At 37.2% G+C, this 25,594-nt stretch overlaps 2 protein-coding genes across 7 annotated transcripts in view; one reads left to right on the forward strand and one right to left on the reverse strand.

The window, feature by feature from the left end:
- Positions 1 to 3,221: 3,221 nt before the first annotated feature.
- The window catches only part of LOC148820980 (organic cation/carnitine transporter 2-like), a 33,075-nt gene continuing 10,702 nt past the window's right edge, over positions 3,222 to 25,594 (forward strand). For 3 of the 6 annotated variants that reach the window (XM_088931631.1, XM_088931632.1, XM_088931634.1), the window contains exon 1: positions 22,771 to 23,295. In XM_088931631.1, the coding sequence (XP_088787757.1) occupies positions 22,903 to 23,295 (393 nt within the window). In that variant the 5' untranslated portion in view covers positions 22,771 to 22,902. Of the gene's footprint in view, positions 3,376 to 22,770; positions 23,296 to 25,594 lie in introns of those variants that run through there. The other 3 variants (XM_088931635.1, XM_088931637.1, XM_088931636.1) reach the window with 2 other exon arrangements.
- On the reverse strand, positions 10,808 to 20,177 carry LOC148820981 (organic cation/carnitine transporter 2-like). The gene is made up of 10 exons (XM_088931638.1): positions 19,645 to 20,177; positions 17,716 to 17,819; positions 16,990 to 17,144; positions 16,444 to 16,615; positions 15,739 to 15,865; positions 14,796 to 14,896; positions 13,126 to 13,340; positions 12,587 to 12,769; positions 11,612 to 11,747; positions 10,808 to 11,502 (listed from the first exon to the last, which is right to left on the reverse strand). The coding sequence occupies exons 1-10, from the start codon at positions 20,053 to 20,055 to the stop codon at positions 11,406 to 11,408; spliced, it is 1,701 nt and encodes a 566-aa protein (XP_088787764.1). The 5' UTR covers positions 20,056 to 20,177; the 3' UTR covers positions 10,808 to 11,405.

Genomic DNA, 25,594 nt, shown 5'->3' on the forward strand with positions numbered 1-25,594 from the left:
TTCTCCTCTTCATTCTCCTGCATAAAAATAATTATTATGCTTTATTATTCCAATGGCTTTGATCAAATATGTGGAGTTTAAAAAGTAGATCAATCTTTCTGTCCTGCTCAAACATCTCAAATGGCATATTTGTTGATGCATTGTTATATAATTATCTCCCTCTAAGCCTTGGGTAGCCTAATTAGAAACCTTTCCAACATTTGCTTCCCTTGTTGCAGTTCTGAAAGACTCACTTTGCAAAAGATCTATAAATCTAACAAGAGACAAAGGAAGTTATTTTACTATTAACTTATTTTAGACATCTGAAACTAACCTGCAGAGCAATATTGACATCTCAAATTTGTTATTTATTTTACTTGGGTTCAGCCAGGTGTACTGTACACCAGTAGGTCGGTGTGCACTAGAAGTTATTATTACCTGCTTTCACTGAACTTATTGTAAAGAGAAGCTTTCCTTTTGATTGCCTTTCACAAAGCTGATGATGCAAAAAAATCTAATTTCTTGTTGCACAAGAAAGATGGACACATGTAACAGCAAAGCCAAGCTTCTCCAAAGTTGGCAAATATAACAATAGGGAACAAGTAATAGGTTTATCATGGAATAAACCTACTACTTGTTCCTTTGCAGCCTACGCATGCTGACGCAGCTACCCACCTGAACATAATAATAATAATAATAATAATAATAATATTATTTTATATAGTGCCTTTAAAAATGGCTCCTCAAAGCACAACAAAACAACAATAAAAGAAAAATACATGATATACATGCAATGAATATACAAATGAAAGAACGTAGTTGAAGAGGGTAGAGAATAAAGTAGGAGCAAAGGGACACACAGAAAAAGTTAAGTAAAAGCCCTTCTAAAGAAGAAGATTTTGAGTCTTGATTGAAACAGCTCAGGGAGGGTGAGGCTCTGATATCTTTTGAGATAGTTTCAAAACTCGGGGCATAGCAGGAGGAGGTCCTGTCACCGACAGAGCGTAGATGGGCTAGGGGTCAGAGACCAGAATTGGGTTACAAAGGCTGTAAGGTGGGGAGTAGGACGATAGAAGTTCAAACAGGTACTGAGGTGATAAGTTATGCAGAGCCTTATAGGTGAGCACGAAGAAGTCGACACAAAACCTGATAGGAAGCTAATGCAAGGACTCCAGGATAGGAGTAATGTGATCACTTGCACTAGACCAGGTCAGGATTCTGGCTGCAGAATTATAGAAATGCCTTAGTTTGTTGAATGTGGATTTGGATACCCCAGTGAGTAGAGCATTACAGTAGTCAATTAAGAAAAAGATTAAAGTGTTGACCAGCTTTTCAACAACAGTTAACGACAACATAGGATGTAGTCTGGCCATATTTCTGAGGTGGAAAAAAGATGGTTTAACAATATGTTTGACATGTAAGACATCAATCCTGGTTCAAATATCACCCCAAGTTCTTCAATTTAGACTTTTTGAAGATCTTTTTGAAGAAAATTTTGAGTCATCCATGCTTTTATGTCAGAGATGCAATTAGAGAGAGCAGAGACAGTCATGTCAGGTTTGGAATGGACACTTCCAATGTATCTAAAGTAATGGACACTTCAATGTAGATCTGAGTATCATCAACATAGAAATGATAATTTAGGCCATGTGATCTTACTATCTGACCATGTGGGAACATGTAAATACTGAAAAGCAGTTAGTGTTACAAGAAGTTTTTTACCTGGAAAATTCACAGAAAATCCATAAAAGTAGGGAATTATTGTGAGTGAAATTGAAAAAATAAACACTTAATCAGATCTAATTTCCTGGAAATGAGTTTGCTATAGGAACCACATATGCAAAGCTAACAAAGGACACCAGTTGCTTGAACCGCATTCTGTAACATAGATAATCGTTTGGATAAGTTGAATCACCTGTTGCTAAACAAGAAGAACTTGTAAAATGGAAGAAACTGGTCCTTAATATGTAGAGTTGCTTATCTCTGTGCAAGATTACTAAACAAGTTTCAATTACTTCACCAAATTATGTATGCAGTGCCTCTTATACAGTGTTAATGACTAAATCTTCATTAATGGGTAATACATTAGAAAAGGTATTCCTACTCAAATTTGCAAATGAAACCCAACCTGAAACGAAGGTTCTCACACTTGTCTCATCCAGATCAGTTTTCAAAAGGTCACAGGAAGGACTCCCCACCCCCAGACTCAGCATACCAAACGAAGTAAATATGGTGTGAATCTGTCATTGATTCTAAGGATATGTAAAACAGAATACTGTCTGGACAGTGTTGTAGTAAACCCTTGATCCAAAAGACCTCCTCCACCCAGTCCTTCTCACAGATATGACAATAAAGTCCTTTGGAACACCACAAGACTGAAAATCTTTGTTTTCAGAACTCGCCTAGATGTGCACTCTATTCACAATTCTGGGTATTGTCTAGAAATATTTGATTAAAAATCCCATTTTAGATGATATTTTTAACTGAAACGTATTTCAGAAGCCGGGAGACATGACAACAAACATTGAGAAAAAAAAACGTCACGCAAACATCAAAAAGAATCACAATGATGGTGCTGCCATCTTGTGGCAAATTACATTTGTGGGATGTAAAATATATCTTACTAAACACTATTGGTTTTCAATTGGATCGAGAAACTTCAAAACTGAGGTGGTTCTTGTTTAAAAGCAGAACCGAATAAAACAACTTCTGTGAACTGAGCAATCAAGTCAAGTTAGTAACAGTATTCCTCTTTATAAACGAAAAAGTTTTCAGATTTCACAGCCTCTTTTTAAAGACTTCTAAGCTATATAGCCAGGATACCAGGTGATATTTTAATCTATCAAGTATGGAATGTTCAACTTAGCCACTCTGTGGCACCAGGTTTCTGAACATATTCACATTGTAGATCCATTAACACTCACAGTACCTAAGTACTACAGAACAATACAGATATTTTGTGCATGTGAGGAAAAGTGTACTGGTGTTGTAAACAACAGACAGTATTCTCAAGTGAAGATTTTGCATAACTATCGTTAAAAGCATATGTGTAGTTTATTTAGCAAAGCATAACTCCTATGGCTTTCAGAGCTAGTTAAAACGTCCTGATTTCTACAGTCGATAAACAGGAAGCAGGAATAATTTGAGAGAGGGAGGGAACCAGTACAACTGCCAAAGCTAACTGAGCTGGAACGGCTGTAATTCACGGGGGAAGGGTTGACATCCCTTGATAACAGGGAAACTCAAAGGTCTCGGAGCAGTGGCCTCATTAAAAGAAGCCATGTTTCCACAAAAAGTAGTGCCATCCTATATTGGCATCAAATGGAACCTGATGACAAGGATTTGAACTTAGGAAAGGTACTCCTAGGAATACTGCAGTCCCTCTCTCTGGCTATGGTAAGTGTATTTATATCATTCCCATTTCTCAGTTGTTTTAAATGTCTCAAGACATTACACACGCACTAGATGTCTACAGCTGCACTATGCCTTCTGGAAAAAAACAAACATAAGGGCAAAGCAGTTCAAATTACCAAGAGCCAAAATGAAAATCAATCCCAAACATGCACTTTGCAATAAATAATTAAAACAATTGTATACTGTATGTATATGGAGAGCAAAGGGAAAAAAATGTTTCACAGACCCGTGGTCTAACAGATTAGTGAACAAAGGGATAGGCCTACAATACCAAGGTTATTAGTTTAAACTGTTGTGTTTTTCTGCAGAAAGAATAACTGCAACTTAAAAAAGAAGTTTGCCAGCATGTCTTTTGAAGGTGGGAGGTAACTACTGAGCCCAGGGAAAACATGTATAAACAGTGGAAAAAAATGCAAATTGCACACAATTCCAGTCCCTTACTTGGACCCAAGATCTGTGGAGCAACAGCACTAAAATGCCACTGTGCCCCCAGTAACAATGTACATTGGCTATCAAAAGTATTCACCCCCCATGGCCTTTTTCATATTTTGTTACAATATAGAAACATAATGTATTTAATTGAGATTCTTTGCCATTGGTCAACGCAAAACTATGATGTCAAATTGCAAACACAATTCTAAAGATCCTCCAAGGTTAACTAAATCCTCCTAAATATAAAACAAAATAACTGATTGCACATATTCACCTCCTTTGCTCTGGCACACATAAATGGTGCAACCAATGGTCTTTACAAGTCACAGTTAGGTGAATGGAATCCACTTGTGTTCAATTAAGGTGTCTTGCACAAGATCAAGTTAAATACATCTATCGCTAGGAGGTCCCATGTTGATTTGTACAGCTCCCTTAAAAAAATATATAATGAAGACAAGAACATTCAAAGAAAACCTGGGTTATTGCAGGGTAAAGCACCAACCAGGGTAAGGGTATAAAAAATCTAAGACTAAATATCCCCCAGAGAACAGTAAAGTCCATTATAAAGAAATAGAGGAAATATGTCACAACTGTGAATCTGTGCAGAGTCAGGGAGGCCATCAGGAGGACTATGACAACTCTAAAGGAATTACAATCTTCCAGGGCTGAGATGGAAGAAACCTTATACGACAACAATTGCCTGGGTGCTTCACTTAACTAAGCTTCATGGGAGAAAGGCAAAAGACAGCTATTGTTGAAAAAATCTCACATAAAATCTCAACTAAGAGTGGCAAACTACAGTTTGTCAGAAAGCGTATGGGAAAGAAATTCTGAGACCAAGTGGAAGAAGATTTTGTGCCCTGGTGAAACGTTGGCTTGGTGCAGCAGTGGAGTGGAGTGGAGTAACATCACATACTGAGAATATCATCTAGCATGGTGGTGGCATGGGGATGTTTCACTGTGTCAGGACCTGGAAGATTGATGAAGGTAGAAGGCAAAATAGATGCAGCAAAATACTGAAAAATCCTGGAGGAAAACCTGCTGTAGTCAGCAAGAGACTTGGGAGAGGGTTCATCTTGCAGCAGGACAATGACCCAAAACATACAGCCAGAGTGACTGGATGGCTTAAAAACAAAAAGTCAGTGTTATGGAGTGGCCCAGTCAAAGCCCGGTCCTCAATCCAATCGAGAATCTGTGGCAGGAGTTAAAATGGCTGTTTTCCAATGGTCCCAATCCAACCTGAGGGAGCTTCAGGAATTTTGTAAAGAACAATGGACAAAGCTAGCAGACTCTTAACCAAGAAGATTTACAGTTGTAATTTTGGACAAAGGTTCTTCCACCAAATATTGACTCAAGGGAGTGAATACTTATGCAATCAGTTACTGTATTTTCTATTTTCTATTTGTAACTTAGGAAGATATGTAGAGTTTTTGTTTTCACTTTGAAATACTGTTTTGTGTCAATCAATGGTAAAAATTAGGGGGGTGAATACTTTTGTGTGTGTGTGTGTGTGTGTGTTTCTAAGCCTTTTTGACTGATCTCCTGGTACCAAATCTTTGCTCCTGCCTTTTGACCATGCCTTTTGGATTTCATTTTTGGATTGTCTTTTGGATTTCTCTTGTTACTGGACTCATTACCTCCCTAATTGACCTAGCCCCTGGATTTTGTCTTTTGGATTGTCCCTGTGCTGCTCATGGTTACACATTAGCATCCTCCTATTCTACCAGTTGGTTTCCTGACAATAACAAGAAGAAAAAGTCTAAGTTCTTTTTTGAGCTCCTAACTAAATGTCTACAAAGTCTTTCATTATATACAGCAGACTGCTAAACTGCTTAGTGACTTCACAATTTGTATTTTTAATTCTAATGTAGAAACTACAGTTTCTCTCGAAACACTTTCAAAAAGTCTCAGACTTTTCCTTGTCCGATTTGCTCCCCCTCTATTTGAAATCATACAGCGAAAGTTCTGCCTCTGTATCCAGAAAACAGGTGTTGAGCCAACAATTGGAAGCCATTGCTTTTTGTTTTTTAAAACACCTGACCAGCAGACTTCTTTAAACAGGCAAGGTGACTGAGGATGGCAGCTCATTCTCCACAGCTTTCTGGGTAATGTGGTTCAGGACATCCATCTTGTCTCAACCTACTATCCTCTTACAATATACGGTATACACACAGACATTCATTTTCAGTCCCCACCTGGGATTAAAATCTATACTTTTCTGTTCAGGAACACAGAAGACTGACACTGCCATCAAGTGGAATTACCATAGGAACAACAGTTCTGAAAAGTCTGGAATCAAACACCTAAGATGGTACATCATAAATCCATTAACACTATGCCAAATAGTCAATTGTTACTTTTTCTGTACACTCATTCATGCATATATTAACCCCAATGCATAAAATTCTTTTATAAAAACCTTTAAAATAAGCAAATGAGTGATTTAATAATGAAAAATGTGAATATGCGATGCGTCATTTTATAATGCCTAATTTAATAACATTAATCTGTTTCAAAGAAAAAGGAATACTTCACCTCTGTACCTTGGCTGGTAATCCAACCATTCATGCACAATATTCAGAAATAAAACTATGTCATGGCACATCCTAAAAATACAGTCTTTATAAAATCTCCTCATAATGCATTTAACAAAACATTGACTAAGCATTCTTTTAGGATTCTCACCACAACTAGAATTAAGCAGGCAAAAAGGTGTTATACAAAAGATAATTGAATAGGTTAACAATGTGCTAATGAAATCAATATAATTATACTACAAGTCGGTATGTCACATGTGCTTGGTGTGAATGTGTGTTGTTTGGGCTAACCTCATCATCACATATGATGTTATTCCTCAGTGCTGTTTTTCCCACATCACAGATATTGACTATTCCTGTTCAGTTTGTTAATGGAGACATTTTAGGCAGATACAACTAAATCATTATTAAATAAATAGTTCAGAACCTTCACCTAGAGACTCCACCTCCCCAGACACTCCTGTTTCTTAAAGACATCTGCTGTACTTTAATGCAACTTATGAAAGCTGCAGTAGCCCCAAGAAAGAAAGTGAAAGCAAAAAAAAAATTTTCCGTTTTAAACAAACAACGCTAAATTCAATTTTTAATTATACAGGTTCTTACTTTTACCCATCAATTTAATCTAATTCATTACATCACATTTCATGGAAATTACACTCATTTTGTCATTTAATGACATTTTGTCAAATTAGACAGTTTTACTTTCATACTTATAACGGACAACCACTGGATGTAAACACAACATCTTATAGAGAATGATTACTGATTGATTACTTTTGTGTGTTTATTAGATTGCGCTTTTAAAATTAGATTCTCAAACTCCACACTATTTTAAGAAATGATATTTAAACTTTACTTTTCAGTTTCAAATTTGGTACAAACAGACTGTACAAGCAGCAGTACCTTTTTAGTCAGGATCTGAAATCTGTATCAGCTTATGTCTGCTGTACATAAACATTTCTCTTACCTTAAAATGTATATTCCATGTTCCATTGTCTAGATGTTCAAATAAATCCATTGTAAAAGCATTAAAATAGATTAAAATGTTCTCTCGCAGGTTCCATTCACCAGCTTTTCACAATGTTGGCTCTGTCTCTGCTTTCTTTACTTTCACTTTTTATTTCTGCCTAAAACCATACCAGGGGGTGGGAAAAAAGTGTGAGTCAAAAAGAAGCTTACAGTCTTTTTGCAACGCTTTGAAATTAACAATTGTGTGTTCGTAACAAACTATACAACCTAAAGTGAGTCAATCTCTTTAATTGTGGTTGTGAATTTTAATGTTTAATTAAGTACTTTCACATAAGAGAATAGGGGACACAGCTTTACAGCCTTATTTCAGAATCAGTGTAGCATGAACCAGAGTAGAAGTAGAAAAGGATTGAAAACAGAACAGAAAGCGTTTTCCTGAAGTTACTTCTTACAGAGTAGATTTTTGATTCAATCAGCTACTACTTAGCAAATGAACTACGTAGGCATCCTCTCATCTGTAAGCTTTAAGTTCTTTAATGTCCTTTGCAGACTTTTAACTTACATTATTATCAAATAAACTAGGTTTCATGATGCACTAGTATTTTCTTACATTCAACTTTATCCTTCCATTTTTCCATAAAAATCACATCTCCTAGAATAGATTTCCCTGTGTGAAATTTAGCTATCCCAGGGCATTTCTCTATACAAACAGGGGTGTACCTCAGTGTCCTGCCAAATTTCCAAGTGGTCTTTATCAATCATGGCCTCCTAATAATCCCCATCTTTGAACTGGCTTCAATTACGACGTTCTCCTCCCCACTGATAGCTAATGTGTGGTGAGCATTCTGGCACACTCTGGGTACCATGATGTTATCCAGGTGGGTGCTGCACATTGGTGGTGATGGAGCAGAGATCCCATTAACTGTAAAGTGCTGTGATTGGAGTGACTGGAGATAAAGCACTATATAAGTGCAAAGAATTATTATTTTTTACTTTGTTTGCAATGGCCATGTGACCACACTGACTGACACTGTCAATGTGGATTCCTCTGGTATCCTAGCTCTTGTTGTTCTGCTCTCGGGGGAGTCTGCATGGTCTTTCTTCCATCGATCTTTCACTCTCAACTCATGACATGTCTTCTCATACATTCTCTTCATGATCATTAATTTCCAGGCCCTTGAGCATTCATATTCACTCTGCATCACCCAGCTTCTCATACGTGATCTTTACTCTCCACCTTCAACACCCCACACAGGACATTACTCAATAGATCTTCTCCCCAACTCCACTAACAACCAGTGACTTCTGGCTATCCCAGCTGATCCTGTTTGGTCAGGGACATCTCTCTTGCAGCCCTGACATAGACGCAGAAGGTGTGTGAACAGAGAAATTGACATTCTATCAGTAGTAAAAATCAAGGAATAGTACAGGCTGACTTCAGGATATCTTGATTCCTCTCCTCTCTCAGCTGTGGCAGTACTCTACTCCTCCAGTCTGTCTTAGTTCCTTAGTTCCTCAGCAGCACACTTCGACCCCATTGTGCCCAGCAAATGAACTACCAATCTAGGAATATTGGACATTGTTCCTCTGTCCCCTACACGAATTTTGGGCAAATAATACTTACTTACTTTATTGTCCCAGATGGTAAATATTCTGTGCAGGCAAGTAAAACACTTAACACATTGCATAATATATTTAACACAACATTAACCCATTAACAAATAAGAGACATATTTGTATATGTTCAAGTAGGTAGGTGTGTCAGCACGCGTAGACTGCAAAGGAACAAGTAAAGGTTTATTCAATGCTGAAAAGAGAAGAAAAGAAACACAACGTTTCAGCTCTGGAGCCTTCTTTGGTGTGACTTCTTCAGGTGTCCACAGCTGAAACATTGTGCTTCTTTTCTTCTCTTTTCTGCATGGAATAAACATTTACCTGTTCCTTTGTGACATATATGTATGATGTGAAAGAAAATATATATATTTAAAGTAAAATAAACAGTCAATTGTCCAAATAGTGCACATTAATAGCTTCGGGAATAAAAGATTACTTGAGTTCTATTGCTCTTGAGCCTACGGTAGGCAATCTAAATCAATGCTCAGATGGAAGGAGGGTGGTCATGACAGTCAGTGATTATATTGGCCTTCTGCACTATCTGCTTAACAAAGTATCTACTCTCCCTCACCTTCATTAGACTTTTGTGTACTTAATCCCTTTCCTAGTCAATATATAATCCATCTGTCTAGCGCCTGTGACAGTCCTAAAACATTACTACAGTGCAAGCCTTTACTAATGAAGACTCTCTTCTAGAGTTCACACTCTACATCCTTCCAGTCTGAATGTTCAACAGAGACTTAAACCCTTTTCCTCCTAGCTGTTCTTATTAATTAGCCAGAGCAACAGCTAATTCCACACAATTAAATTCCACAATTCCAACACCTTTCCTGACAGCTCCATTCCCTCATGTGGAGTTTCACTCTCATTCCAACCAGCTGTGCCTCGTTCCACTGGGTTTTTCCATTAACATTGCTCTCTCTCCAAGACCCATCTCACAACCTCAGAGGCCAGTTCAATCTGGGAGGCAACTCACATTAATTAAATATTAAACACATGTAAAGTCACTGAGTTTTGATTGTTGAAAAAATTGTCTGTCTCAAAGTTTGTCTCAGGTCTTCATTTTTTCTTTTTTATCCTGCTTTTAAGCATGCTTAGACATCAAATATGACACTAAGAGAGCACGTAACTCTCCTTACGCAGAAAGACAGGATTTTCTTTTAAGAGTGATATAGTTCATCAGGGCTGGTTTATACTGTATATGCTTCAATATATTGCTTTAAGCATAGAGTGGAGAAATGATTTTTTTTGGTGGAATGCTAAAAACGTATTACAAATGGCTATGTAAGAGAATAAGCAACAATAAAAATGAGGTGTAAGATATATCCCAAGATACTGAATGCTTATGTGGGTGTTTTGTCATTTTGACTTCTGCTTGTAACTGCTGTATGACAGCTGCTGTACACTTGAGAAATTCCCCTTCAGCTGTATTATTGTTTTGCTCGAAAATTCCCTGTAACTCCCTCTTTGTTAGAAAGGCCAATGTTTTCTTGCTAAAATCTAAATTGAAAGCACATCTTTTATTTTTGTCTGTACCAAAATGGTTTTTCTTACTTTTCATTTCTCTGTCTGATCAGTTTTATATTTTTTCCCAATGAAAAATATCCTGCTTGGATATTTTAATTTATTTTACACATCAGTGACAGCATATCGACGGTTTCCCAATAAGTTTAGTTTGCTTTGTAGTGGGTTAGTTTGCTTCTTACACAGGCTGTCTCCAGCCATCAGGTTACATGAAAACCAAACCACCACCCCCATCCTGTAATCACAGATTTATGATGCAGGGGCAGGCCACACAGGTCTAATTATTAATTTATTTAAATACTCATAATATTTCTATCCATAATATAAGAATGTAGAGACATATGATGTAAATAAGCAAACAGGGAAACTGAGGGGTTCTTTAAATGGCTATAGTAGTACCTATTGTATACTTACAGTACATACACAGAACAATAGGGCCCCTAGGTTACTTTGAAGAATCAATTTGTCATATTCTCATGATCTTGTAAGTTATTCTGGGTGATATTTCATAATGGTATTACTAAAATAATGTTTCTTGCTTTTGAAAGATGACCATTTTTTCATTCTAATACACACTCAAAACACATTTTTTTTTAATATAAACATCCCAGTTACAGTATGTCAGGCATTTATTTCATATAATATTAGTGTAATATTGCTGAACAAATATTGAAGCCATTTTTAAACCAACAAATAAAGAAGGCATTCTATTGTGCTATCTTATTCCTTCAGAAAATTATTTTTGTTTCTGCTTGCTAACTATCTCTCCTGTCTTTCCAGTGCTGTAATTATGCTGGTATTATTGTATAGATAGATCCACAATATCTAGTCTTGAGCTCTTGGGCCTGTGATTTTGCTCATCCTAATGCCACAGCTGGGTTAGGGGCAGTATTTCTTCTTAGAAAGTAGACTTCTGTGTGTGAAGAGGAGACTGTATTACAGTTTGTCTTCCTTGCAAATGACAGTAATGTTGATTTCAGCCTCAGTTAGATTCTTAAGGTTACCAGAGTGTGTTTTATTCTTAGCTTTCATCCTGTGAACAGAGAAAAAAAACAGATTTAATAAAGATAAATGTTCGCACAAACAGGCAAGGACTTGTTTGCTTAAGCTCGACTGCAGACGTAAACATGAAGAGGCCTCACCCTCTGAGCCTTTGCATCTGGTCAATGGTCTCGGGGAGGGGCATATTAAAACTTTCAGGCAAAGCGAAGGACAGCAGTCCGGAAAAAATGGCTAGACTGCCAATAAGAATGTAAGGTAAAAACTTATTGTAGTTGCCTGTCAAAACAAAAGTGGACAGAATTGCTGTATACAATGAGTAGAAAATTAACAAAAACATAAAAATGTTGAAAGCTGCCGTAAGAGTGTTTTTTGTTATTCTTAAGAGTGTTTTTTGTTATTCTTAAGTAGAGGCTAAGGTAAAGGACCTTAGCCTCTAGTTAAATAACTTGTGGCACTACGCTGCGAGGGGGGCGTGTTCAGTGTGGCAACACGTTACTTTAGTAGCCACAGTACCGGCTGATCAAGGGCGAGCCACAGCTGTGAGGGCTCTTTAAAGACATACTGAACACCCCCCCGGAGGAAGGAGCAGGAATATTCCAGCGACAGTCCCAGAGGGGGGCTGGGACCGAGCTTAAGGCCGTTGTTTTTCTTTTCTTTTTTTTCCGCCTGTCTGTTTTGCAAGTTCACCGGGACAGGCTGACCTTTTTCCACAAGTTGAGTTTTATTTTAGGCCTTGCGCTCCCTGCCTGCTCTCCCAGTCTGGACCCTGTTAAACAGGGGGAAGTGCAGTCTGGTCCCCGCTGCCAAGCAGGTTCTTTTTCCCAGGCTGGATCCCTTTAGACAGGGAAAATCCAGCCTGGTGCCGCTTTACACAGCGATACGTTTTTTCTATTTGGTTTGTTTTTCTGGTTTCTGCTAGTCTCACACTGGCTCCTCCCACTCCTACACTGCTACAAACTGTATATAAAAAGTGCATTACTGGAGCACATGGACCAAGGATCACCAACTGGGAGGCCTGTATGAAGCCGCTTTTTGCTTTTTGATGTCTCATCTTAATTCACCAGTTTGTTTGGTCTTCCCTGAATGCTGAGAAAGAGGCTGGCAGCTTGTCTTACCCAGGTAGATAACATAGGGAGAGATAATGTTGCCAATTCGAGCTGCCATGGAGCAGGTTCCCATTGATATGTTCCTCACGACGGTGGGGTACAGCTCGGCAGTGAAGGCGTAAACCACACAGAAAGCAGACGTGATGCCAAATTTTCCCACCATTTCCAGAGAAATCGCCAGGGCATGTAGATCTAATTGTAAGAAGCAGGACCGTCACCATGATGAGTTATTCGAATTGAAATAAAAGATTAGAGTGAAAGTATAGTTGAAATTATACAGATCTTACAGCTGTGGGAAACTTGTGAGGAGGCAGCACAAATGCAGTGTTGTACAAAGTAATTTTTCTCAAGTTATTAACTACCTCACATTCAAAGATTCAGCAAACTACAATTTCTTTCATCTTTGATATCGCAAAATGAAAAAAAAAGTTATTGTTCTTTGGTAGTATTTGTGCAATATTTTGGTCATATTGTGTGTATGAACCGAAGATTCAGTACAAGCACTCTCAAGGTCATTTCCTCCAGGTTTCCTATGTGGTACGTCTTACCTGCGGGAACCATTTGGATGAAGAGAGTAACAGCTCCCCCAAGAAAGAGAGTGGAAGATTGGCAGTAGCGCCTGGGGACATATTTCAGCAGTAGCAGGGCTGCGATGTATGCGGGCACTTCCACAATGCCAGAGAGAAAACAGTTGAGGTAGGGATTCCCATGCAAGTTGGCAGTGTTCAAAGTCAGCGCATAGTAAGCCATGGTTATTATTATCCTTCAGGCAAAGTAAGAACATCAAAAATAAGAAGACTGAAAACCAGTTGTGGTCATGTGACTTACTTGCAACTACTTGCACATTTGGCAGGTTTGTAGCTAAGTGGATCTAAAATTTCATGTAGCCTCTTCTTGAAAGAGCTCAAAATCTGCACTTCAGCAACTTAGCTGGGAAGTCTTACTGTACAACTCTTTGAATTGGGAACAGATGAGTACAGAGAAGGCAGTAGTAAATAACAAGGTATAACATGAATGTCCATCCATCTATCTATTTTCTAACCATTTTATCTACTTCTGGGTTGCGGGGGAGCTGGAGCCTATCCCGGCAAGCAATGGCCGCAAGACCTGGTACACCCTGGACAGGATGCCTGTCCATCACAGGACATAGAGACAGACACACTCCCAAGCACACCACAGACAATTTTCCCAGAAGCCAATTAGCCTACTGTCACGCCCTCTGCAGCCAGATGGCGCTCCTACGCTGTCCTGTCCCTAGTTTCCTGTGCTTTGCTGTCCTTCCGGTGTCTCTCTCTCTGGGGCTATATATTTCCGGGTCACTCATTCCCCTTTGCTCAATATTGACGTTCGGATGTCCTGAGACCCGCCTAGCACCAGGTCACCCCACGTCCGCTGCCTGAGGGCACTGGTTTCTATTCGACTCCTGAACTGCTGAGCCCGGGCTAATTCCCCGTTCTGCCGCTATGAATATGGGTCTTTTTCCGCTCTCCTGCCTCTCCACGGTTTGTCCCTTCTGACATCCATGACACCTACCAGTATGTCTTTAGACTGTGGAAGGAACCCGGAGCAGCCAGAGGAATCCCATGTGAACAAGGGGAGAACATACAAGCTCCACACAGATAGGACCCCAAGTCCAGACTTGAACCCAGGGACCTCAGCATTGTGAGGCAGCAATGATAACTGCTGCACCTCCATGCCACCAATAACAATAGACAAACACTATTAATAACTAATGTTATTTGATTATGGTCAAAATTCCCCAGTGTTAAAAATTTAGCAGTTTGTATTTTAAATTCTGCTAGAAATATTTTAAATCCAGACTAAGTAAATTATTTTACAGTAAAGTTACATAAAATAATTGATCTGATGTAGTAATTGTGAATGAAAAACTTAAACTAACAATACAACACTGTCACTGGAGTGCATGTCTGTGAAACATGCCAGTTGGTGAGCACTGACAGCTCCATTTCAAAAGGATTAACCAAACCAACTAGACCCACAATGTTTCCTACCTAAATACATACCACTGTATGTATCAGTATTTTGATAGATTTGAGTGGTTATCTGACACTTACTGACTTACACCACTGAAGTCCTTGTGGAAAAAGCATATTTTTCACCAAGATCATTTTCACATGAATGCATTATAACCTGGAACACAGGATAAATTTCTCCACTTGGCTTTTTTGTGATTTCTGTTGATGCAAATGACACTCACCACAAAAGTGCAGATATGATGGTGATTAAGAGAATATTACAGCTCCTCAAAATGTCTAGAATGGTGTGTGTATGCTCTTTTTTAGCAACTGCATTTTCTACCTAGAAAAAATAATAATCAGAAGAACAAATATATTAAAATAGAACTGCAGTACAAATTTGTCCTTGTTATAATGGAAATAAACAAACTGTTTTATCACAGTAATGTGGTGATAAAAACTGGACTGTCCAGAAAATGTCTGGAAATAGGTTACCGGTTTTCATTTTCTTTCAATAATCTCTCACTAAAATAATGCTCCTTCTGTAAAAATGTATGTGGAGTATAGAAATTTTAAATTAAGCATATTCAAATAAGCAAAAACTGAGTAGAAGTTTTAACTATCATAAGTTTTTTTTTTATTACAGTTCCTCTCACTTTAAATGGTTTCTTATCAAAGATCTTGTTTGAAAGTTTGTTGAGCTGCCTGCAGCAGGCTTTCATGCTATATCCTTTGGAAATTCCCCACTTTGTTTTAAGGCACAGACCTCACAAGACAAAAATATCCTGAAAGATGTGTCACATAAACACAATTAATGGGGGATTTGGAAAGAGAAAAGCACTACTGGAAAATTGTGTGTCCTTAAAAGACCTGAACTGCACATTCCTGTGAAATGAGGTCTTGTTTGTCTTTTTGCAAGTCCTGAAGGCTTCGTTCACATGACCTAATGATAGTAAGTAATACACTAACACACTGCGGAGCTGAATACAACATGCAGTGATGGGGTTTATGTAGCTATTCAATAAACATATAATTTGTATTAAATTATTTAAATCCTGCTTCTTTTGCCAAAGCAAACAGAGAAAGAGCTATGGCTAATCTAAGACATGATGAATTGTTTATTCTCTTATTGCAGTTAAAAGAATAAAATACTTGATTTTGCAAGAGACACACAGCTACAGTTACCTCTGCGGGGCTGAATATGATGTCAGGGGGGGTGATTCTGTTCTTTTTGGCTGCCTCTCTCAGTATGGCCTCCGCCTCCTCCACTCTGCCCTGAGACAACAACCACCGTGGAGACTCAGGAATGAACCTGCGTCACACGCTCATGTTAGAACACAGACTAGGATAGCAAGGATGAGACTATATGATATATAACTTCACACTACTTGTTATCCTGCATTATGGTATCACAATAAAGGCCAAGAAGGAAGGCTCCCTAAAGATGGTAAATAAACACCGGGAGCAAAAAGTGAGGAAGGATTGGATGAGTAATGGTTGTTGCCATTTTTCCCACTTTATTCAGGAATTTATTCAAATTTAGATTTTTTATTTGTAGATTTTTTTAGAATTAGATATTAAAAATACAACTTTCTTTTTAAAAAAACCTATTTAGTTTATTTCAATATTGATTTGAAAGCTGAGGACTGGGCTGTAGCACCATCAGGGAATTATTATGACATGATTACTGAAAACAATTCACCCATCCATCCTTTACCCACAGTTGTTTCATCTTAAGGAGGGTGGGGGCAAGATTAGAAAAGTGTATCATTTATTTAAAGGGGAGATTGATCTTAGCCTCATTTAGTGGGCTAAACTTCAATCCCTCAAAACGGTAAATGTCCAGTGACTCCCCTCTATTTTCTGCCTCTATCGTCTCTTCACACTCACCACCACAGTGGGACATAGAGGATTCCAGAGGCAGCCATGGTCACCAGCAGAGCCCTCCAGCCCCGCAGAAAGTATGCTGCCACAGGCATCAGCATGTAGCCAACGGCCGAGCCAAAAAAGACCCCCAGGGAGCAAAATACAACACGAATGGACTTGCTCAAAATTTCTGATCCTGTCAGAGCACAAAAGAAAATCATGAACAGGGCAGGCCAGGTTTCAATTTCATAGCAAGAGTCAATAAAATAAGTAAACAAATACCCATTCTTTCAACAATTTTTGTAGGCCATTGGCCTGTATGTTGTAGTTATTTTAAAATTACATTAGACATTAGACTTCAATTTATTGCATCGTTAAAATACTGTACTCTATATTGCCTACCAAAACCAAGTAAAGATTCACTGACCAAAGTTGCAATGACATAGAGATTTACTATGAAATAATCTAATCTCTTTGTCGCAGAATGTATAATACTGTATATAACTGTAAAATATTGAAATATTCCCGAAATCAATATTTCATGTGGTCTTGTGTAGGTCATCACTTTACCTAGTACAAATGCAACCACATAGTTGGAGAAACCACCAAAGCCCACAAAGAAATACATCACGCAGAACACCTCCCAGCTGGGTGAGAAAATCTGGATAAAGGTGAAAAATGTCTGAATTGCCATCATTCCAAAAAGGACCGGCTTCCTCCCAAACCTGCAAATAAAAAAAAAAACAGGAAAACAGAAAAAAGTAGGAACTAATAATTCAAGTTGGGTGGCTTGCATGTTCCTGTGGCAGTGTTACAATGCACCGCATATACAGTAAACACATGACAAGGCTGTAAATAAGAGTAATTTCGTAGCTACAGTTTACAAACACCAAAGAGTGTTACATTAATACAATGTGACCAATGTTTGCATCTGTAATGGCAATGTCCAGGTATGCAATGTCCAAAAGTAATCGTGCAAGGAAATATGTACTCATTGGCCCATTTGGAAAAATACCAAAACTTTATTTCATAGTGCAGCTAAGGTAAAATAACTTTAAGTTATTTTTATCTTGGTCACTGGAAGATGAATTGAAATACACTTCTGAGAGACTGAGGAGATAGCTCATACAGGATACTTTATGACGATGAACCTTCAAAGACTGCTGTTAGTTTGGAAATTAAGATTCTTTTTCGAATCAGACTTAGACTATGCTATACTATCGATGTACACTATGGGTCTTTATACTATACATGCAAAACAGTTCAGTAGGATCTGTGCTCATAAATATACAGTACCTGTCAGACAGTTGTCCAGAGACAAAGGCTCCAACCAACACACCCAGGAATAATACTGATGATGTCAAAGGTACCTTCCACTCATTTTCACAAACAATGTCCCACTGTAACATATAAATCTATTACAGCACAGATCTTTTTTCTATTTGCATTTGTATTCGACAGAACAAAGTAAAATAGCAGTGGGTTACCAAAACCAATTTATTAAATAGCACAACAGCATGTTTATTATATTGTGAATTTTATCATGTTTAGTTAATGTCTTGTCCTATTAAGACAAACAACTTGCAAAAACAAGGTTTACATTTTCTCAACTACAGCTACTGCCATAAAACAATTTTGAGTGTATACAAGAACATAAGCAGTGTTTGTTCTAACCCATCACTTTCTAACTGTTGTCAATGATTGGACGAGTCTTCAGTTATTCATTGCCTGAAATGAAGATGAGCCAAAGGTTAATGCATTTAAAACCCTTTCAACAATAAAAGACTTCAAAGGACATTTATAGTTTTTTCAGCAAAATACTTTTTTATTATATTGCTGTCTTTATCACTGTCTTAATTTATAGCTTAACTTACAGTTATAAATTGTAAGTACATAGAGAAAAAAACGCCATAAAAATAGAACTGTGTTATAAAGGTGAAAGCCCAGTGGTCTTCCGAACAATAATAGTGTTACATAGTGCACCTGCTAGTGGAGTTTGTAACAAAAGTTTGGGAGGGATGAGAACAGTGAAGGTCTCCTTCACCTCTGCTACGCTAACTCATAATTCTCCTTGTATCCACTTCCTGAAAAACTATAAATACCATAATACTGTAGTTTCTCTCTTCCTCACATTTCTATTTCTCACAGTTCTAGTTTCAACTTCCTCACAGTTCTATTTTTCTATTAGTGCACTTCTCACTGTACTGATTGTATTGTATGTATTGTATTATTATTATTGTATCATTCGTTACACTGTGGCTGTGTTGTCTGTGTTAAGCTGCTGTTGCACTGCAATTTCCCTCAAGGGTCAATAAAGTATCTATCTATTTCTCTTTCTGCATCTCTCCTCCACCCCATCTCCACATTTGCAGCTCACCCTTAGTTCCAAATCCTACAGTCTGGTGGGTTCAGCCAAAATACAGTATCTTACACAGAACCCCACTCCTCAATAAACATTCCTAAATTCATTTTCTTCTTGGGTGATTTTATTTCTTGGGAATGGTTGTTTAAAATTAACATCCAAGTTAATATGTCCTTAAAAGGTTCTATTTTAACACTAACCATTATGCCAATGCATTTGGAATAATGTTGCAGTAAATGTAATTTACAGCAAATTAATTCATTTACTGCTGCTTCATCAATATATGAACTCATAGACAGTTCTGCCAAATAGCTAGAAGAAAGACTAATGCTGTAAATGAAGAAATATGGACCATCTACAGTACCTATTGCAAGGAGCTCTGCAAAGAATGTTTTATTATACAGGACAAAACAAAAAACAAAATCCAGTCAATGATTCTGATAATGATTAATATAGACTAAGACATTCTTTCAAGCATTACAAAAAGAATAATTAACAGACCATAGGTCTTCATTCTTAACAACAGTTTAAAGGTTATACGTTATACATACAACATCTCTGTTGCTTAGTTTGTACTGCTTGTTCACATTGCTGATGGAAAATGTGTCCTTATCAAAGGTTTTGATTCTTTTTATGCTGAATAGTCTAGTACCAGGAATGCACTGTACTTATTAGGTAACACTAATTGCCATTGTTAAACTTTAAAGTCAGTATTTTCTGAGCATTAAAAGGACTTTTTAAAAACATTTTGCTAAATAAAACTGCAAATATATACACTTAAAGATGCAGACACTGCTGACTGAAAACTGCCATTCTTGTCTGAAAACAGCAATAGATAATGCATTATCAGAATTGACACTTACCTCTGTTATAATAGTGGACTCGTATGTCTCATTGCTATATTTCCAACCATCCTTACAGCTCTCCTGTTCTATGTCACTTACATTTACTTCAAAGCCTGGTGTATAGTTTAAATCGGAAAAACTTTGGATCTGCTCCAGTCTGTATCTTGTACACTTACTGTGCTGCTGTTTCCCATCCACATTCACTATAGGGATGGCCACATTTCTCCACAAGTCACTTATATTGGCCTCTTCAGGTATCAAACACTCATGAAGTGGGCTGTCACCCACAAAGACAATGTAAAGACCAGTAAATCCATTAGGAAGAATGCTGGCAGCCAGAGAAAAGAAAACCATCTGTTGGAAAGGCCCCCATACTCCGAGGAAAGATGTAATTTCATCATAATCTCTCATCCTTTGTATTCCAGGCATTCTCACTTCTTCCTTAGTAAAGGAAAAGGCTGAGACTAACTAGCAGTCTAATTAAACAAGTTCTACTTTCTGTCATTGTTGCATCTGTCAGATTCTTTAGAAGCAAAGTCTTACTCTTTGCACTAAGCGCCATATTTGAAGCTCTAAAGTTAATTTTTTACACTCTCCCAAGTTGTTTTTTTTTAAATGCAGAAATGTGATTGCAAATCAAAGAACCTTTTTATTGCTCTAGACATGGTAAAAAATGTTGTAGGCCATATTTTGTAATCGCTTATCTGGTGTGAGAGGGAGGGTGATGATTAATTTTCTTCCAAGAGTTTATATTAAAAACTGACATCTGTCTCAACAGGGGTTAGGGACTTCTCGGTTCATTTGCTTTAATAACTCCTAAAAAATGACTACAGGCCCATCTGCACTGAGCAAATGTCGCAGGTCTTTGCAGATTTTCCTTCAATTTACAACCATTTTTCCGGGTACTACTGAAACCACCCCCAAAACACCAGGATTTGGCACAATGTGAAAAAAAAGCTTGAAGACTTAAATCCATTCACTGGCAAATTTGCAACCTGTGAAAAGCAGAGTCTCTTCTCCATGTCATCATGGGTAAGAGATCACAGAAACAGTCAACACTTTGTGTCTAAGCTGTAGTTGTCTAAATTCTAAGTTGTAAACTGAATTTGTCTTTTTATTAAACCAAACAGATCAAAGAATCACTTTTTGGGACTTTTAACTTCAAAACATATTACCAATTTTTTTATTTGCACCATTGTGTCAAAGGATTTGATAGTCTGAGCAACAAGAAGTGTTTCATAATTAGAAACAGGTCAGTGTGCACTTTTTCTTTCTTTACTGTTGCCACTAAATTTATTACCTACACATGACCAAATGTAGTATTTTAGAAGACCACATAATACAGTATGTTAATTTAAATATATTTTAAAAATACACCAGGAAACCATAATGTTCTGTGTTCAATACCTGGATTACTTCTAGACATATACTGTAGCTTCATGTACTGTATGTATAAATGTATTAGGTCCTTCATGAAGTAGCTTGTAAATTATTGACTCAACTTGTAAACTAGTAACTTTAGAAGATAATTGTTTACATTTGTTAAGTGTTAAGCATTGATAGAAGATAAACTGAATATTTTTACAGGTCAGCTATGACCAGGATTCCTAAGTGGAAAAGAACAATTCATAGATTGCTGGGGCACATTTAGGATTAAATGGCCAGGGTTGTCTAGGCTGTGAGTAAAAAGGTAACTCTTGCAGTTTTTACCTCTTTACATTGACAGGGATATTCAACTGATCTTTGAAAGACCTCCATTTGCAAAAGTTCTATCAGCCACCAGGTGTCGCTCCATTCACATGATCTCTCTCGTGAATTCTGTGGGCCACTGCAGATGCTGTGAATTCAGAGGTAGAACCTGGAACTATTGCAAACTTTAATGGACCACATGACAAGCAGAATGACATGCATGAGTTGAAGGAGGCAATGATTATCTGTCGGGAATCCTCTGGACTTCCTGCAGACCAGTATCTTAAAAATATTTTATTAACCTTTTTTTAAAAGGTGATGGAGAATGGCCAAATTGCCTGGTGAAGCCATTGGCAGTGCTTTGTCAAAATATTTACAACCAGCAAGTGGTAGTGGAAGCTATAGGTTAGTATCATCGCTTACAAACTACTGGAGTGGCTCATCCTTTGAAAGATCTGCCTAATCACTGAGGCTTGTCGCACTCTGCAGCCTTGTTCGCGTAAATGCATGCCACAGGTTAAAACATTTACACACCAGATGAAATCTATAATAGATGCATAGAAAAACAACATAAAATGTACTGCTTTTACAATCCTTTAAAATTCTCACAGCTCATTCTGTTAAATCGTATTGCAGTGTATGTGTATGACTGAATTTTAACTCTAATTTGTCAATTATGTTAATTTTTCAGCAAGAGGAAGTACTGTAGTATTAAAGTCCTTAAATATCCTTAAGAATACATTTTACATTTCGAAAGGACTCACATTAAAAAGATCCCAATCAACATCAGAAAATCCTGATATACAATCCACCATTTTAGCAAGCTAAAAAAAGCAACCTCTTCATAATTATTATAAAGACAGATATTTTTTCTTTATTTTATCTCAAACGTCACATTTTTACTAAGTAGCCGGATGCTGTCAGCAGTTTAACCTGTAAGTAATGTATGCAAGCAGCAAATAAAGTCAAGAGCTAAAATAGTTCGGACTATTTAACATTTTCTGGAAAAGGATATCAAATAAAAATAATAATTTATATTCCAACTCCTCACAGGTTTCCTAAGCTTTTTTGCATATATAACTCAAACATATTTTAAATAAAACAACAATAAACACAGGACATTTGCTTACACGTGTATTCATCGCGAACATTATTTCCCAAAACCTCACACAGAGACAAACGTTAACACCGTTTATGAAATAAACACTGAATAAGCTATTTCCAACTTGCGTCACAGTAAATATAATTCTCAATGAACTCCAACCGTGGGACGGAATCAGGAGTCTCCCGGAACTAGCAACTTTGTAACCCAATCAATAAATCCCGATCAATAGAACCGGATAGGTTAAATAACACAACACTCATTAAAAAGATAATGATAAGTCGTATCTATGAAATACGAAATCTGCAGCACTGCCTATAGGCGAATGTACTGTATAACTCGGAAGCTATAATGTGTGTCATTCAGTTCACTACTCCCATCGCACGATGCACGGGCTGCAAGGAAGGACTAAAAAGTAAAACGTGTGACGCAGTTTGGTTCGTCCTTTCTTAAGAATTATTTTGGAAGTTTTTGCCTATAGCAATATGAGAGACTATGATGAAATAACAGCATTCCTCGGAGAATGGGGACCTTTTCAACGTGTCATTTTTTTTCTCTTAAGCCTCAGCATAATTCCCAACGGTTTTACGGCTCTCTCCATTGTGTTTGTGGGGGACACCCCGACTCATACGTGCCTGATACCCCAAAGTGCCAACATTAGCGCTGAATGGAGAAACGTCAGTATTCCCGTGGAAGAGATCAACGGGGAAACACAGTACAGTAAATGCTGGAGGTATAAACTGGACGTTATAAAAAAATTTTCCGACCAGAAGTTGGTACCGGGTGTTGATGTCAATGTTACGGAAATACAACAAGAGAGCTGTAAGGATGGCTGGGAGTATAACCGAGATACATACACATCCACCATTGTAACCGAGGTCGGTGAAGTTAAGTTCAAAGCCTTTTGGATTTCCCTTTTGAATTAAATGTCACACTAATACAACTGTGGATGTTTATGCTAAAATAGTAAACTAGAAGGTGTTTAGCTAAGCATGATGGGAGAAATGCAAGACGCATGTGGTTCCGTATTGTGCACTTTTCCTTTTCGGTTATTATTACATGCAACGAGCATCACTGGTGCTCACGTATTGTGAAAGAATACCTTAAAACGTTTGAGTTACTCATTATTCATGATATTTCATCATTATAAATGAGTATTTGATTAGAGAAACAGAATTTGTTATACTAATATGATCGGCCAAGGTCGCCTTCTTAATATACTGATGTCTACTTCTTAAGCAGACCAGCAGGAGACGTACAGTAATTAATCTCGTTTACTGGCGGTTTTTGCTACAATATACTGTAGCACAAGAGTGGTGTTCATTCACACACGGAATAAATTAGCTCTGGAATAAATATTACTTTATCCTTTTATGTCCAATATAAGTCAATCATAAATCTTAAACTAGTGATTTATTTCTTGTAAAATAATGTATAAAATATTAAACATTTGATTAAATATGCAATGCTGTGATGTCTAAGAAAACTAAAAAGACTTCATATAAAATCACAACAGAAAAAAATGATTAATTATTCTTTGTTTGGAAAATAGGAAAAACATTGTTTGGGTATCGATATTGTAATGAGAAGATAAAAACAAAAAAGACTAAATGTAGCAAAGGGTAAACTGCCGTTTCCATCCCGTCATTGACGAATTGCTAAATGTAGTCAGTAAAAGAGAGAAACGAAAAGGGAAGAAGAAAATACATCTATATTGACTGAAACTTAACTCTTTCCCTCTGTTAGCCCGTTACGTCTTTACAGCAGCATGGAGCACAAACGTGTCCACACTTGATAAACTGTGCTCAGCCTGTCCTCCATTTATTGTGAAACTCTTTTATCAGCATGTGTCACTGAAACATCCACATGCTGTTTTCGCCTGTGTGTAAATGAGTGTACAGCCTTTCTCTGCAATATGGAAAATGTCTCTGGAAATAGAAATTATACAGCATCTATAAACAAGCTGTCTTGTCGGAGGAAACTGTATATACAGTATAGTGCTTTGCAAAAGTATTCAGACCCTTGACCAATTCTCTCCGTATACTGAATTACAAATCCTACATTGACATTTTGTTCTCTGTGATATTTTTATTTCAAAGCACTGAAACTCCAAATTAACATTTTAATGTGACATTTCATGTTTGAAAATATTCTTTTCACAGATAACTAAATTTCAATGTAGGATTTGTTACTTTTACAAGGCACTGCAGCTGTTGTATCTAAGGTTAATGTTAGGCAAGCATGACTTTTTCCAGCTAAGAAAAAAACACTCCACATTTCTTATGTCAGTAATTAAATCATTACTGCACTGCATAAGATAAATTGTGGTAATAGATCATAGTAGGAAACACATGTGTAAATGACTAATACATGCTGTACTCATGAAGGTATTTCTGACAAAAGGTAGACTACCCAGTCTTTAAATTAAATTTTTCCTAATTCTGTTAAGTGCGACTGTATTGTTCATACTGTACATAGCTACAGTAATGCATGGTTAACAGGTGTCTCTGATTAAGAAAGTGCTACTAAGACTTGCATTGCATCAGGTCGCATTGTGCAGCCTCTGTATCATTTGTGCGCTGTGCTCACAAAACTATGTGCTGTTGCCTTTTTTAGTTTTTTTTTGTGTATAATTTTGCAAGGTTTCAAATTACTCTATGGCCCTTTAACATTCCCCATTCTGGATCAGTAATTTATTTCTGTCAACCATTTCCATGAACTTACAGTGATACAGAAAATAATGCCACCCATGTAAAATGGTACACAGAACAAGTTAGTGTTTAATTTTGTTAATATTCTTTAAGCTACTTATAGAAAAGGCACTTTCTATAAGAGCATAAGAAAGATTACAGGTCCTTGAAGTTCATTTGGTTGCTAGTAGCTACAATATTCCAGGATCTCATTTGGCTGTTTCTTGAAAGAAGCCAGGGTATCAACTTTGACAGCATGGTTGAGTACGTTCTTCCAATAACTGTGCAATGGTTAAAAAATACTAGAAATCAAGTATGTTTTTCTTTAGGCAACAAATTAGTCTCTTAAAATTTATAAAAATAGTCTTTTAAAATTTATAAAGGTATTATTAGAGTACTGTGGAAATGCAGGAAATGTAAGAGAAATGTTATGGATATTACCATCTCCTTCAGTTTTTTTCAGATACCAGTAAGTAAAGTACCTTAT

This window comes from Atractosteus spatula, chromosome 14, assembly GCF_055471065.1.
Source record: "Atractosteus spatula isolate fAtrSpa1 chromosome 14, fAtrSpa1.hap1, whole genome shotgun sequence".
Classification (NCBI taxonomy): domain Eukaryota; kingdom Metazoa; phylum Chordata; class Actinopteri; order Semionotiformes; family Lepisosteidae; genus Atractosteus; species Atractosteus spatula.